This window comes from Coenobita brevimanus, chromosome 71 (assembly GCF_032717465.1).
Source record: "Coenobita brevimanus isolate Jiangsu-jjx chromosome 71, ASM3271746v2, whole genome shotgun sequence".
NCBI lineage: Eukaryota > Metazoa > Arthropoda > Malacostraca > Decapoda > Coenobitidae > Coenobita > Coenobita brevimanus.
Window position 1 is genome coordinate 39,986,243 of NC_137024.1, and position 17,528 is coordinate 40,003,770.

At 41.4% G+C, this 17,528-nt stretch overlaps 1 protein-coding gene across 5 annotated transcripts in view; it reads right to left on the reverse strand.

Annotated features, from left to right (window-relative positions):
* Positions 1 to 17,528, reverse strand: part of LOC145406647 (uncharacterized) — a 488,439-nt gene that overhangs the window by 351,588 nt on the left and 119,323 nt on the right. For all 5 annotated transcript variants that reach the window (XM_080277733.1, XM_080277730.1, XM_080277729.1 and 2 more), the window contains exon 4: positions 11,360 to 11,521. In XM_080277733.1, the coding sequence (XP_080133859.1) occupies positions 11,360 to 11,521 (162 nt within the window). The remainder of the gene's footprint in view (positions 1 to 11,359; positions 11,522 to 17,528) is intronic.

Sequence of the window (17,528 nt, forward strand, 5' to 3'; positions counted from 1 at the left end):
GGCATATTAGATGCTGCAGTATAAAAGATGCACCCTAATTCTGGAAAGGCAGTTCTAAGAAAAAAAAAAGTATGTCTTGACCAAGACTGCAGAAAGGTTGTTTGATATGTTTGATATGAGTATTTTTAACTAAAATACACATTCATCTTTCAGAATCTCTATTCAGTACTGTGTATCTGTCTTTGGTTTCTTTATTTTTACGTAAAAGAAGGGTACAAGACATGAAAACAAACCCCTTCCTTATATAATGTTACTGCATTCCATGACACCATCTTCACACTTTATGAAGTCCACCTTTCAGAATCTCTGTTCAGTACTGTATATGTCTGTTATCTTTATGTAAAAGAAGGGTACAAGACAAGAAGACAAACAAACAACCTCTTCCTTACAAAAAGATACTTCATACCACAATGCCATCTTAACACTACCAGTATGTTTATGTAGTCTGAACTGTCCGATTCCTTTTGTGCAACAGTTTGAGACGTGATGTTCATTACTCACTCGATGTAATGCTGCTCTTGGGTGTCTGTCCTTTCCTCTCCATCCTTCTTTCCTTCCATTCTCTTCTGTCTTTCTTTCCTTCATTCTTTCCTTGTCCTTCTGCCTACGGGTGACTTTACACTCCCTCTTCTGTCTTTCCTTCCTTCATTCTTTCCACTTCCTTCAGCCTGTGGGTGACTCTACACTGAGTGACAAGCCAAATGGTTTCCCGTGCACAAGGAAACCATTTACTATGCTGGGTGGTAACCATATAACCAAATTATGGCGCCTGGTGGTTTAGTGGGTAATTATTGCGCTCCAATCGGATTGAGCCGGTGAAGGTTGATTGCTCATGTAATGTCACTCAGGGATGAGTGAGGCTGGTCACTCTCATCTTAAATGTTGGAACCAACTGCCTAGCCCCGGGCTCCTACGCTCCTCATGGGGCAATGTAGGATTGGATGATGGATGGATGGATGAAATATGTATCAGTATATAGAGATAAGTATTATTTTTCGTGAAATGAACTTTAAAAAACAAAACTCAATAAAACCAGTTCTTTCATTCATTTAACCCCTTACACGCGGGCCGTCATTACCGTGACGCTCGTTACATAAGTACCATACCGCGGGGCATCACTTTTGTGATCCAGGGATTTTTTAAATCGCCTGGGCTTTCCCATGCGGTCCTGTATCATCTATCAGTAATGCCAGTGTGTAGCTACTGTATAAGCAGTGCTGCTAATACCGCTAGTACTCGCATCCAATGTTACCAATTTAGCCATTTGTCTGTGTTTGCCTCACCTCCCCTCCCTTACCCCCTCCCCCACCTAGCTACAGCCTGGACATGCAATGCAACTCCTGGCCATTTTTTTCCATTTGCTTTTTCCACTGAAATGTGCCCTATGCCCTACTCTCATACTAAAAAATATATATATAAAAAAGGGAAAAGGCTAACTGATACTGCCATTGGCCATGAAGTAGCTAATTTATCACCTGGCAACACCCCACGTCTGGTTAGTACTTGGGTGGGTGACCGCCTGGGAACACCAGATGCTGTTGGCATCCCTATGTGTCAAGTGGGGCTGGTGGAGGATTAGTGCCCCTCCCTGTAAAAACAATTAACTCTAAGCCCTTGGCCACCCCATTTGGGATACATGGCATCTGGCAATGAATGAATGAAAAATCACCCCACGTGCACTTGGTCGCTAATTTTCCCTGTTCATTACCCACTGAAATGTCCCTTATGACCTATTCTCATCCTAAAAAATACGAGTATATATAAAAAAAAGGGAAAGGGCTAAGTGATACTTCCATTGACCTGGAAGTAACTAATTTATCATGTATTGTCAAGCTTTGTTATCACCGCGGGAGGGGCATGGCACGGTCCAGCCATCCCCACAGGTAAGGGGTTAAGAAAATACACAGGCCATTAAATGAAGGAATACACTATACCTCCAAATCAAATGCCTGCATGTACTGAATATTGCAATCACAGAAAACGCAAACAAATTTTCAAAAATCAATTACAAGGAACGTTTACAGCATTTTATTTACGCTAAAAGTACCCTGTACTAGTCAGATTCGTGCCCCACACCTCCGGTGTTAAGGAATACTGTAACTTGTTCCTATTGTCTCATTACCTACAGACAACAAATTCACTTCCTAAACTAAATAAATATCCTTAAACAAACCAACTGAAATACGGCATGAGTCATTTCTGCTCAGCAAACATGCTCCTGAACACAACTTCGTTGCCATCACTAATGATGCACTCACTAACCTCTAAATACCTCCATTATAATAATAATGATAATAATAATAATAATAATAAAATAAATATAGCACTTGTATATACACACTAAACAAAAGGCCAATTAAAATGTTTTACAACTGAAGTTCAATGTGGTGAGGTTGTTGGGAGGCGTACAGCTGTCTCTACCCTCTTCTTAATAACACTCCCTCACTGACAGTGCTGCTTGCCTCGCAACAACAAAAATTAACAAAACATTCTTAACTGCTCATAATTTACTATCCTTTACAGGTGGCTTTACATTGAGTGACAAGCCAAATAGTTTCCTGTAAGCCAAGAAACCATTCACAACACAGGGTGGTAACCATATAACCAAACAATACGTGCTCCCTACGTGTCAACAAGTGGGTTGGTGGAGGGTTAGTGCCCCTCCCCGTAAAACAAGTAACTCAAAGTCAAATTACCACCCATTACGAGATTATGGTGCCTGGCAATAGACAGACAGACAGACAGCCATTCACCTAAAAAAAATATCAAATTTTGTGAAAACATTTAAATATCTATTGTTGTGCCATCATAACACTGCTGTCTTCCGGTTGCATCCCCATTACCAAATAGCAGAACATAATTCTGCACTGTAAATGCCAAGGTGAAAATCAGATAGAGAACTAGATAAATAAAATTATAGTAAGACCTCACGATAATGGACTAATTGAGGCCTTAACCATTCTGAAAAATGCGAATTCCGATAAAAGTGACATCCGGACTTCCCCCTGCTAATCCGGATTTTTTCCAATATATCAGACATTAGTCTGGATTGCATCAATGGTTTTTAAACTGTTTTGACTACCACTGTGGTACTGTACTGTGTTATAACATCACTACATTAATAAAATGGTATAATATATCTAATAATACTGTACTATACACTGATAAATATGTCTTTTATTTACCTTATTGTGGTGAACATAGCAGAAATGGTCAGGCAGTCCGGACTGCTTCTGGCTTTATCGGACTTTTTCCGATTCATAGGAATTTTGTCCAGTAGCTCCTCGAGTCCAATAAATGCGAATTTCAGTCTATTGAAGTCCATTGTATCATGGTTTTACTGCACTGTATATTTCAAATGACAGAACAGAGAAAGGAAAAACAAATGAATAAAAAAAAAAAATAATCCATATAATGTACCAGATTACTGGCATACTCCATTCATAAAATATCTGTAACAGTTGGACTTAAACAGCTGTAGGTTGAAGTTTGTGGGGAAACAACTCCGGGGGCGTGAGTTCCAGAGAGATAAAGCTCAAGGACAAAAGAACTCCGATAGACTAAGTTTCGCACTAAGGCTGTGTGACATTCCAATCATGAACGGTACCAGATTCCCGCGTAGCACGAGGGAAGGCATGGACAGGTGGCACAATGGACGCAACTTCGTCTGAGCATTTGCCATAAGAGTATCTGTAAAATAATGCAAAGGAGGCAACAGTTCTTCTTACTTGTGGCAGAGGCACTTTATTTATAATTGCAAGGGTTTTGATAATTCCAACAGCTTTTTGTTATGAATTTTGTCTAGTTGTTTTAGTGCAACCTCTCTGCATCCATTCCACAAGGGAAAGCAATATTCACGCTGAGAGCACAAGTGATTATAGGTAACTGCTCGTCAGTGAAAATGTACAATAATCCAAGTTTCTTTGAGGTGATTTTAGCATGTGATCAGACCTGAGAGGTCCAGCCGAGGGCATTGTTAAGCGAAACACCAAGAATTTCAATACTTTTGGAGATGGGAAAATTAGTAGCATTGAAGGTAATATATGAATCTGGTAATATCTGGCTATCAGCAAACTGTATATATATTAGGTTTTACCAACACTGAATGAGACTGGGTTATATTGTCCTTATTCACTGATCTACAGTAGATAAGTCTTGATTTATGGAGATGGCTGTACTGAGTTGAGAGTTAAGAGATATTAAAATCTGTAAATGGGTGTTTGAGTGTGAATGAACTGTGATGTGCTGAGCCATCTACACATGAATGGACAGGACCATGGGTGACACACAAGAGATCATCAATATGAACTGGGAATAGGGTTGGTGCCAAAAATGATCCCCATGGCACGTTGGCGTCAACTGAGTGGAAACTGGAACACACATCACCTACCCCTACTCCCATCTTCCTGTCACTGGGATATGAGAAAAGCAGAGGAAGAAATGACCTTAGTCCACAGCAAGGGAGTCTGGATAGCAGGGAATGGCGCCACACTCTGTCTAAAGTCCCAGAAATATCAAGGGCCACTGCATGAGTTTCTCTATGTTTGTCAACTGACTTGTGGATGATATGAGTCAGGAGACTGAGTATGTCCACGGTGAATCTTTCTGGGCAAAAACCATATTGTCTAGCATTAAGTTGTTGGATTCAAGGTGTTTAACTATGTGCTTATTAATTACAATTCCAAATACTTTATCAAGAGAAGATGACGGCTATTGGTCTGCAACCTGAGGAGTCAGACGAACTTCCTTTCCCTGGAATTGGGTGGATATTGGCATCTTTCCATGAATTAGGGAATGACGAAGTACATATGCACAGCCTGAATAATTTAGCTAGAACAGAGACAAGTTCTGGGGAACACTTTTTCAAAACAACTGGAGGAATTCCATCTGGGCCTGGAGCTTTGCTGGTTGGTAAATTGTCTAGGATGGATTTTACGTATCTAGTCTGTATTTTAAGTGGAACAATTTTGGGAGAGTCAAGCTCCAGCAATGGGACCTTCCGGCTGACTTCCACAATGGCGTAATCTCTGGCAAATGTACTGGCAAAGATACTCGCTCTCCAACGTGGGTCATTTGTAATGTTGCCATCTGAAGACTTTAGTAAGGGAATGGATGACGACTTGGTAAAATTTTTATTGAAAGAACTGACAGCTAACCAGAATATTCTGTTGTCATTTGCACTGTTAAGTAGTTCTGATGCTTGATTTTGAAGAAAGTTTGATTTTGCAAGATATATTACAGCTCTCGCATGGTTTCCAACAAAATTAAACTGGCAGAGTGATTCAGATGTTTTTAAAGTAAAAGTTACATGCTAATGACTTTTGGAACGTTACTCTGGCACAGTTGCTATCAAACCTTTTTGGAGAGTTCGATCTTTTAGTGAACTTGGTATGAAAAAATCCATACCAGCTGCTAATAAGTCATTAACAAGGGACTTGGTAGAAATGATATCACTGGAGAAGAAAGACTGCCATGAAATGTCAGCAAGATAATTTCTAAATCCACCCCAGTTTGCCCTATTGAAATGCCATTGGGTCACCCTGACAGTTTCACCATAATTATTAAGAAATCTGAATAAGGGTTTAAACTGAATCAAAGAATAAAGAGCTTCTTGACCGAAAAGAAAAGAAACTATACATTATGCTAATCAGGTTGATATGTGCCAGACAAGTGTATTCATCAATTTCAGACACTGTACTTAGAATCTGCAGTCATCCGAGAGTTTAATTTCGGAAATGAAAATTAATATTTTACTGAAATTATATTATTTGAACTGTCGATGTTCCAAACTGTAGACCTCTGTGTGTGTGTGTGTGTGTGTGTGTGGTGTGTGTGTGTGTGTGTGTGTGTGTGTGTGTGTGTGTGTGTGTGTGTGTGTGTGTGTGTGTGTGTGTGTGTGTGTGTGTGTGTGTGTGTGTGTGTGTGTGTGTGTGCGCACGAAAATAACCAAACAAAGTTTGTAGTGTTGTTAGGTAGAGGTAAGGGCCAGGCATGGAACTACAGTGTAAATTATGGTCAGTAAAGGAATAAAGCACATGTAGGATTTGAAAATGGCCTAAACATCATTATCCACTGCACTATATTCAGGCCCATCTTTACTTAAATTACTTAATGTAAAAAAATTTAAAAAAGGCTTGTGATGGAATCTGCTACAACCAATGTGTGTTTGTATGACTCTCATGTGGATGTGTGGATGAACTAATCATGCACGCAGCCGGCTAGTTTTTTCATCAAGAAACACTGAGTGCCAACCCCCTCCACTTTGTTTTGCATTTTCCTATTTTCAGAGTGGTAAATGACCTTTTCCTGATGAAAATTTTCCCCATTATTATCAACACTTTCCTTAAGGCATACCTATGATTGTTTGTTTACGGTATAGTGAAAGAAATGTCCCTGGATTTCGTTTCCCATTTCTCAACTGGAGGTTAGGTTAGGTTAGACTTGGGTTAAGTAACATGTACAGTTATTCTACTGTAGGTTAGGTTAGGTTTAGTTAACATGTTAGGTTTAAGACAGCGGCTTTTGGTGAAAAGTAAGACCCCACGCAGGTGCCTCACACCAGACAGACAGACTAACAGACCTCCACAATTTATCAATCACAGTATATTAATCCCTCCAGATTCCGACGTAATAGAGCCAAAGCATCGTCCGGGACTTGGGAAAATGCCCCTGGACAGGTACCAATAGAACCCAACCGAACCTAACTTTGAAAGCTACCTAAATAACTCCCTACCGGACATGCACGGCACATATTTAGGACCCTAGTCACACAAATAAGGGACAGAAACCATAAAATAAATGAAAAGGAACCAGAGAATGAGAAATTAGATGTAAGGAGAATATTTAGCAGAGTACAGGGTACAGTACTTACGACACGTCTGTGGCCGTCGCGAAGATTAACCTGCCTCCTCTATGGCTCTGACAGTGGTGAAGGTGCACTTGAAGCACATACAGAAATCCAGTGTTGTGCTGCACTTAATCCTTTGCACTGAATTATAACTGCTTAACACTGCACATTCTGTTTTTAGTTATGCCACGCCAGTGTTACACACTGCACTTATTCCTTTGCACTCTGAATACTGCACATTCTTTTCTTACCCGCGCCACACCACTTGCAACATGACAGTGTTTCACTCTGCACTTAATCTTTTTCATTCTGGATTCTAATTTCTTAACACTGCACATTCTTTCCTCATTTATGCCACGCCAGTTTCAACATGCCAGTGTTTCACTCTGAATTCTAATTTCTTAACACTGCACATTCTGCTGTTAACATTGCACAACCCTGTAAATTCCCATGTGGACTAGTGGCGAGTTATTGTTGTTTATTCACTGTCAGAGCCAGAGCATAGTATTGCAGGTGGCTCAGGGGCATGTCGCTGGAATGTGGTGATGGGCTACCCACTGCAGACAACTTTGAAGATAACCATAAACTAATGTCCAGTGGAGACTCCACCGTGGCCAATGTGCTGGGCTACGGCTCGAAGGTAAAAGGCAGGTCTTGCTGAGGCAGTGGTGTGGAGCCAGGGCTGGGCACGGCAGGGGTCACGGGCCTGAAAAAGGTGTCAATGGTTGATTGACATAAGGAACAGCGATTCTGGCGATTGATGATGTGCTGCCTAAAAAGTGCACACTTCCTCCACAAGTCCCAGGGGGCCCCTTCTCCCTGTTGCAGTCCGGGTGTTCCACATCCACCTCAACGCCAGCCACGCAAAGACATACATGGAAGCCATCCACGTCAAAACCTAGAAAGTCGTGTAACATGGAAGCCATCCACGTCAAAACCTAGAAAGTCGTGTAACACTTCGACTCTTGAGAAGCAGATGAGACCAACCACTTTCCAGAGTCTTGACAGGGACTTCCCTTTATGCACTGGCCCAGTTGTAGATGACTAACTTGAGGTTGTAGCAACGAAAGTTTACAAAGTCAGCTGGCCTTGCGTGTCCCATCTCTCCCTGCTGCTCGTCCTCGTCCTTGAAAACAACCATCATCTCGTCCAGGAACTTCCAACAGTAAAGCCTCTTCATTGCCACAATCACTCCTTGGTCCATTGGCTGGATGAAAGCAGTCGTATTAGGTGGCAAGAAAAAGCACCTAATGCAGCCATTCTCACCCACCAACTCCTTGTTGGACAGATACGCAGGTGCACTGTCCAGAAGAAGGAGACCCTTTTCTTGGTTGCGTGGGATTCCCAGTGTCTTCGTCTGATAATGGATGAGCTCCTTGACAAAGTGCTGGTGAAACCAGTCTTTGAAGATCTTGGCTGTGAACCAAGCATTCACAAAATGGTGCCAAATGACAGGAAGGACATCCATCAACCCACGAAGGCACCGTGGCTGCTTTGCACAGCCAACAATAATGGGCTTGAGTCGGTACATCCCATTAGCACTGGCACAACACAAAACTGATATCCACTGCTTGGACAGCTTGCGTCCAGGTACACACTTCTCCGTCTCCTCTGCCAGGGTGTTCGTGAGCAGCGAGAGATAGAACAGACCAGTTTCATCTGCGTTGTAGATTTCACTAAGAGTGAGGCCTTCTCTGTCAATCAACCCCTTCAATTTCTGCCAAAACTCTTCCACTCTATCCTCGTTGGCGTCCAAAGCTTCGCCGTGGACCTTATGGTTAGTCAGGCCATGCTGTATTTTGAAGGCGAAGAGCCAACCCTCGGATGCCTTGAAGTCTGGGGTGTCGTGTACCCTTATGAACTTCTCGGCTGCAGCCTTCAGCTCCGTGCCACGTACCAGCACACCAGCAGCACGTTGTTGACGATACCAAATCAGCGTGGAGTGGTCGACTTCTGCAAACCTGGGAGGGTACATAATCATCCTCTGCATGTTGCGTCTGGCTTTCGATGCGAAGTCTGCTATGTACTGGGTGAGTTTGTCTCGGGATTTCTCGATATCAAATAAGGTAGAGCGGGCCAGGTTGAATTCACGGAGAATGCAGGAGGTCGACCATCCTGCATCCACCTTCTCCAATATCTCCCTCTTCTTCTACAGAGTCAGAACTACTCGTTTCCTCTTCTCAGGTGGTGAGGCCATCGTCACACACACAAGTAAGAGGCAGCAGAGGAACAAAAGGGCCTGCAGCAGGTACAGTAGGGCACCACCACAAAAGCGCGCATGTGGGCAGCCACAGCAACGAGTGTGCAGTCAAGACGGTAGGTAGGCGGGAACTGAGGAGGATGCAGGGGCGTTCTAGCGGACGTTGGAGGAACCACGCGCCAAAACACAGCTGTTCATCACTCCGTGGCAAATTTAAAGTAGATTTTTTTTTTTTTTTTTTTTTTTTTTTAAATGTCCAACAGCCTGAGCCCAATATGTCCAGGACTTTGGCATCCAGATCTTATATGTATTACTGTATCTTTGTACGCACATTAAAAGCTGAACTTAACACTCCATCATGTTATTTTACAATGTAGTCTTAGCTTAGTACTGTTAAGCTGTCATGAACAGCAGACATTTTTGTGTTAAATAACAGAATGAAAAGCCTAAGCATTATAATAGCCAGTTTACTGTGGTGTAATGGCACACCGCCATCGTGTGGCAAAGTGTGGGGGGTTGCTATGGTAACCAGGGAAGTGCCTCACCCGACAGCATTCACAGATGTTTTCATAAGTTTTTTTTTTTTTTCTTTTCCATCTATCTATCTATTGCCAGACGCCTCAATCCCGTTTGGGGTGGCCACAAACAAATTGCCCCCAAGTTGCCCTGTCCCCCGCCATTTCACTGCCCTGCTCCCAACTCACACCCCCCTCTCTCATATACCTCTCCACCCCATCCCTCCATCTCATCCTCGGCCTCCCCCTCCCTCTTCCCCCCTCCACCTCACTCACATACACTCTCTTCGTCAGTCTTTCACCCTCCATCCTCTCCATATGGCCAAACCACCTCAGTGTGTTCCTCACAACGCTTCCTATCACATCCACATCAACACCACAACGCTCCTTTATATCCGCATTCGTCAGCCTGTCTCTCCATGTGACTCCACAGGCTCCTCTTAAATAACTCATTTCCACTGCTCTCACTCTTGACTTGTGTCCTTCCAACAACGTCCAAGCTTCACTTCCGTATGTTAGAGTTCGTATCACAATACTGTCATGTAGTAACTTTTTCACTTCCATGCTCACTTCCCTGTTTCTTATCACTGCTTTCAAAGAACCCGCAACCTTTCTTCCCTGCTGTACCCTTTCAAGCACTTCACCCTCCAAACCTCCATCCTTACTCATCACACTACCCAAGTACTTAAACGTACTCACATTTTCCAATTCCAAGAATTACTGATTGTGAAACAAAATGACACAGAATCTGTTTAAACCAAAATTTATCAATACAGCAATCATCAGCACCAAAATTTTTTGGCATGAAATTGCAAAATTGTGCTGTGGTGGCAACAGGTGGCTAATGGCTCATTATGTGGTGATTGAGTAGCTCTCATGCCTTGCACTTTGTAGGGAAGGTCTGTTGAGAGTTTACTAACCACTCTGCAATTTATGAAATAACACATAACACTCCGCACGATCACTGCCGTACATACCATTTATAAACAATCTCTTCTAGTCTGAGTCGTGTCCGATGGCAATTTTTGAGTTTTTCTTTTACTTTCACGACATTCACTGTAATATCACACTTTATATCAAGCTTAAAAAAAAAAAAAAAAAAAAAAATGTATCAAGCATTTTTCTTGACGCTTGATACTTTTTTTTTGGGGGGGGGAGGGGGGGGGGCAATACCACATTTTTCCAACTAGTTTTCCTGCAGAAACACCAGCTAATTATCCAGAATTTTCACTATCAGCATTATGTAACGTTACATGCTTCCCCTTGACACCTTTTGTCTTTCCAGAGGCTCCATTTGCATTAAGAGCCATGGTAAGGAGTACTGACTTCTGAAATCCTGTACAGGAGAGAGAGAGAGAGAGAGAGAGAGAGAGAGAGAGAAAGACAGACAGACAGACAGAGAGAATCATGCTCATTTGTGATTAAACAAAGGGGCCTCTTGTTCTTGTTGCAACCTAGTGTGATCCAAGGCCAAACAAATGACAGTCGCTTTCCGCCTCAAGAGTGAAAATGGTTTTGGAATTATTTTAGACATATATTTGGAATTCATATTTTTATCATTCTGTCTGAATTAACTGAAATCCAGACTAAGGGGTGTGAACCAAAGAGGTTCTACTGTGTGTATACAAACACACATACATATATCTCTCTCTCTATATATATACAGTATATATATATATATATATATATATATATATATATCACAAATATTCTTGTTCTTTGGACTGTATCTCACCCTATAATTTGGTGGGAAAAAGAGACTTGGATGACAATGATGATGACTTTCCTAATACTTACCTGAGAATCTGGTAAGTCTTTGTTAACTTTCTTGATCTGTCTGCCCGACTCTCTCCGAGATGATATCTTGCCCATCTTTTCTCCCAGACCAGAAGAAAATACATCTAACGTAGAATTCCCAATCATTGGGTTCATTGCGTCTGCTTTCCTTTTTACACCTTTCTGAAATTGAAAAATACTTATCTGTACCATACTGCTAAAGAAACGCTGCAGCATGATATAATGTATCTCTAGGATCCATTTCAAGTTGAATATTTTCCTAACATTAACATCATGCTTTCACTTCTGCCACAACTACTCAAAACAGAAAAGTCCTCACAATACTAACAAGATGCAGAAACATAATTATGGAAGAAAAAAGAGCAATTACATTGAAAATTATTAGTTTTAAATCACAGTACTGAAGTGTGGATGATGCTTAAAGGATGGCGACACACACATTCCAACACCTTATCTTGCCTGTCAACCACGGTCACCCACCGTCCCCACCCACAAATGCCACCCACCCTGCTCACCCAACAATAGCATCCATCAAACCAACCCACCTGGCCCTCCCACCATACCCACAAACCTCTCCTTGAATACTCACCCACTCTAACCATCAACCTCACCCTGGGAACTCATCCATCCTGTCCAACCACTCCTCCCACCAACCAGCCAACCTACTAACATATCCAATCACCCTTCTTACCCAAACCCAATCACCTTGCGATCCCACCCACCCATTCAAACTCCACTCATCCATCAAACTCACCACATCCAAACCTAGCTTACCACCAACCCCTCCCCGACCAGCCACTAATCTGGTCACTCAGCCAGCCCACCCCACACATCCAGTCACCAAACCATTTACCTCTACAACCAAACCCAAGCCACTTCACATATCCCACAGATGCAATTCACAATCCGAAAAAATAAAACTAGCAGGTAACATAATTGCAGACACAGTGAGTTTGTAATTGCAATTCAGTATAACTGCAGTAATTTCTTGTTTAAAGCTCTGCGTAAGAAACGTTACATCTTTTTCAGGTAAGGTTCCTCATGCTAGGCATGTAATGTGTGATGGAGCATGTGGATTACCGGAGTCTCTTACACCATAATGCAGGGCAACATTAGTAAGGTACTAGGATGCCTGTTTATAGTTTAATTTGCACAATTTCTGATTTTCGCGAGTGACTTTTGGTACGTATACATGGGACACCTTCCTCTACAAGATGCCAGGCAAGGACAATGCCTTACCCAGCATGACCTCCCCCCTCCCCCTGCATGCCATTGTCTCAGCAGTTCACCTGTTACCAGTGACCTGGCCAGTAAAGCCATATCATGCCACAGTACGAAATTCAAGGCCAGAGTGATTCCCCAGTCGATGACAATGTGCAAGACAAGCTTTACATAGCATTAGAGGAAGAAACAGTCAGAAATGATGATCAGGAAATGTCGCCAAAAAAGGTCACGTATGTTGATGTGTTTCACGAGTGAAACAATGCTTATATTGCCTATATTACTATGTGAAAACCAATATTCTCTCGTACTACATATAAATTCGTACCAAATAAATAAATAAATACCGTTTACGAGTGGTGTGGAATGGTTACTCTCCCATAGACCTCGTTTTCTTTGTAGCCAGTCTGATAGAAAACACAGTAAGGTGAGGAGGTACTGCTACCTGTTTCGAGTATTTTAAACCTCAGGTAAGCGATTTCTCTATGATTTTTCGATGTTTCTCACCAAAAGCGGAGGTTTGAGCCAAACAAAAAAAATTTCCAAAAATGGTCGGGATTGCGGGGAGTCAGTGGTGGAAAAGTGGTCGGGATGGGGCGGGTTAACTAATTCCATTCAGTTCCATTTTATAGTGTAGCAATCCATTTAAGCATTCGTGCACCTGAAGAGTACCAGTCTTTTTTAGAATTTGTAATAATGTAAATAAGGAAGGACGAGAGGAAATGGCAGACGCCAAAGCAGCACTACATCGAGTGAGTGGATGGTGAGTGCCCCCACCACATTTATTTTATAATTACCTTATAGACTATTCCTTTCTGAAACCTGATACTTTATGCATGCTAAGGAGATTCTTAAAGAAAAAAGTTGCCTAAGAAGAGACACTTTAAATGTCAGGCATAGCAGCTTCTGAGGCTGCCAAAGCGTGTCGTCATGGAATGAAAATTGACCTTATGCTGTCCACAAGAGGGTTAAAAGATAAATATGTACAGTGACCTCTTAGTTATGGTAGGTGGTGGCAACCATCATCAACTCACTTGATGTAGTGCTGCCTACTTTCTTCTTTAGTCTTTATCATTCTTTTTCTGTGCCCGCCCTCCTCTCTTCCTATTTCTCCCATCTTGCCTGTCACTTCTTATTACTTTTCTTTCCTTTACAGGTGACTTTTCATTAAGTGACAAGCCAAATGGTTTCCTGTAGGCCAAGAAACCATTTACAACACTGGGTGGTAACCATATAACCAAATCATATGTTCTCCCTACGTGTCAACAAGTGGGTTGGTGGAGGGTTGGTGCCCCTTCCCATAAAAAACATAACTCAAAATCAAATGGCCACCCCTTCTGGGATTATCGCATCTGGCAATAGATAGATAGAGACAGAATTTGTAAGCTCCAAAATTTAACTTATTAAATATCTCATTCATAAATTCAATCACACCACACATTAAACCATCATCCTATCTCATTATACAGTAAAAGTCCTATTATTCGGCAGTTAATTATTCGGTAGATCTGATATTTTGGCAGTTTTGAGAAATAGTCCCATTTACGAAACTCTTTGATTGTTTGGCAGATGTTTGGAAGCATCTCGGCAGTCTAGGAAGTGTTATCTGTGACTTGTAGGCCTACTGTATCATTACACTTGTATATGTTCACTAGTTTCTATATTTTTCAGATTTAGGTATAGTACTGTGTCGATTATAATATTGCACAGCATCATACAGTACAGTAACATCCCCCCTCCCCCCCAAATTAGCGAGGGTTAAGTTCCATGCAACCTCGCTAATTCTTGAAATTTGCTAACTCTTGACGCCTTCCTGAAAATGACATTACCGATAACTGCGTAGCTTATGAGCCACGGATACTGTAAAGGAATACCCATAAATAATGTTTCTTGTTAAATAATTTTCCCCGTTGTTCTTAGCTGTACGGCTGTGGCAGCTCTTGTACTTTGATTCCTCAGCATAATGGTGGAACGGACTGTCCTAAGTGTTTAACTAAACCTAACCTAACCGAGTTTAGCCCCTCCATGGCCATGGGTCCAGAATTTTATGTGCAACCCAGGCTGACGCCGGGGCCATTCTCGGAAGTTGCAAAAATTGATTTTCTTTCTTGCCATATTGAAGAGAAAGTTCAGATGCACCTAACAGTGCAAATCCAAGCTTTCTAGACTCATTCTGTGGCTTGAAATGAGCACAAAAGTTGCAAAAATATCGGCAACTGATATTCGCCACTGAGAGGTGCTGCCGCATTGCATCGCACTTTTTTTTTTTTTTTTTTTTTTTTTTTAAACCTCCCAAAACAATGTGAATTGTGCTAAAATGTCGCACGTATATTATATGTGATGATATTGAGTTATTTCAGCACATAATATGTTAGGCTTGGCTTGAAAAAAAATTATTATGAATATTTTTTCATCTTTTTGACACAAAATATGTTTATGGTAGTGTTGAGTTATTGTTGTGCCCATGCATGGAAAAGGGAGGGAAAGGATTGAATTTTCAGTCCTAAATGCGAAAATTGCCTGTCCCCCGACACCAGGCTCTCCCACGGGAGATGAACAAGAAGGGTCAGATCCAATTAGCAATAGGATGCTGAGTCGCAACTTGCCGCTCCCACACCATGTGCATGGCTTAATATAGAATCGTAATGCAGTTTCAAAACTATGAATAAGTCTAATTATTACGAATACAGAGAAAATGCAGAAATAAATAAATTTTCAGATAGGGGAAAACTTATTTTTTCCGTAATAACACATCATTTTACCTTGTTCTTTTCGCAATATATGTTGCTGTCTGTCTGTCGTAAGTGTGGGAAAGTATGATATTTTCTGCCTGGGTAAGGAAAAAGGGTACAGCTGGATGTTTCCCAGCACTTTACGCCATCAGAATTGTAAGATGACCTGCCATTCGCACCTCACACGAGCTGATTAGCAGGAAGGGAAGGAAGTTCTTTTCACCCACGAAAGCATTACGTGAACACAGAGAACTATCCTGTTATGCTTGTAAAAGGCAAAGAATATGTAAAATGATTCAAAACAGTGCAACGAACTTGAGCAAATAGGTAAAGATACCAAAAAATAATTTTTCTTTTACTTTCATGTCTTTTTTGGTTATGCCTATGTTTTTTTATAATCGTAAAGAGGGTGGTTGTGTGTGTTTTGCAGGGGAGGAAAAAGATGATATTTTCTGTCTGGGTCAGATAATGGGTGTAACTATGTGTGTTTAGGCATGGCCAAGAGCGAAAAAATCGTACATCCACTCGTCACAGCAGCAGGTGGCGATATGACAGTGACATATGAGGTGTCAGAGAGTGAAGGTCAGTCTTATATCCCAGATGTTCGTTCACTTCCTGAAAGTTTTCACAGTTTTCTACAAGTCGCACCGCATCGAATGATCCAAACCAGCACAGTACAACAAACCTGAGCAAATAGGTAAAGATATCACAACAAAAATGAATTTTTCACTTATCATGTCTTTTTTGTTTATGCCTGTATTAATTCATAATCATAAGCAGGTGGTCGTGTGTGTTCTGCAAGAGAGGACAAAGATGATATTTTCTGCCTGGGTGTAGTTGTGCTTGTTTAGGCATGGTCAGGAGCAAAAAAAATTGAAAATCCACTCATCACAGCAGCAGGCTCTGAACTGCTTGACAAGGTGTATGAGAGTGTAGTGTAGGTCAGTCTGAAGATGTTCAGAATGTTCATTCACTTCTCAAAAATTTTGCAGTTTTTTATAAGCCACACTCAAACAACACCCGTGGCCATTTATCAGCTAAACGTCATTCAACACCGACGGCCATTGACGGGTTGACTGTACCTAGCCTAAAGCCGGAAAAGTACATAAAAGAAACTGAAGGAATATGAACTGGTAAGGTCTTTCTGATGAAAGTTAAACGTATATTTAGCGCTCATTCTTTTGTTTGTTTTTTGTGTTTATATGTGAAAGAATGAGTATTGATACAAACAGTAATGTATTCCATTAACCCTTTAATAACCCTCGGCACTGAACAACTGTTTACAGTACCAGTGTCAGTGATGTCGAGTTAGTGTGAGCTACCATATAAAAACTGTGAACAATAATGGAAGAGAACGAAAGTCACTGGTTTGTTTACATGACTATGATACGATTCCAAGCACTAAGACAGTCACTTAATCTCAGAGGTTTTCGTCCCTTTCATAAATGAACCGTAACATTTCAATTCTTTCATGAATCACAGCAAAATAACAGCATGGGTTTAGGAAGCTAAATAACACATTGTTAGGTGCATCAGACTATTATCTTCACGTCTTTAGGAAAATTAAACTGATTTCAGAAGAATGGAAGAAACTTACTCTACGTACCAAAAGAGGGATTAAATTCCTTCCATTTAATATTCTTAACCCACGGCGTCCCATCAAGGTGAATTAACGTCCACACGTTTTGTCACTGTCAATCCCGTCGACATATATAAACGTGAATCAATTGCAAGGTCCCTAATTTGCACAATTTTCAATTTTCACAAGTGATTTTTGGTACGTAAACATGGGACACCTTCCTCTACAAGATGCCAGGCAGGAACAATGCCTTACCCAGCATGACCTCCCCCCCCTGCATGCCATTGTCTCAGCAATTCACCTGTTATCAGTGACCTGGCAAGTAAAGCCATGTCATGCAACGGTACAAAATTCAGGGCCAGAGTGATTCCCCAATCAATGACAATGTGGAGGACAAACTTTACATAGCATTAGAGGAAGAAACAGTCAGAAATGATCATCAGGTAATGTGGCAAAAAAGTCAGGTATGGTGATGAGTTAGTGAGTGAAACAATGCGTATAATGCCTATATTACTGTTTAAAAACCAATATACTCTCATACTACATATAAATTCGTACCAAGTAAATAAATAAATACCATTTATGAGTGGTGTGAAATAGTTACCCTCCCATAGAACTCGTTTTCTTTGGAGCCAGC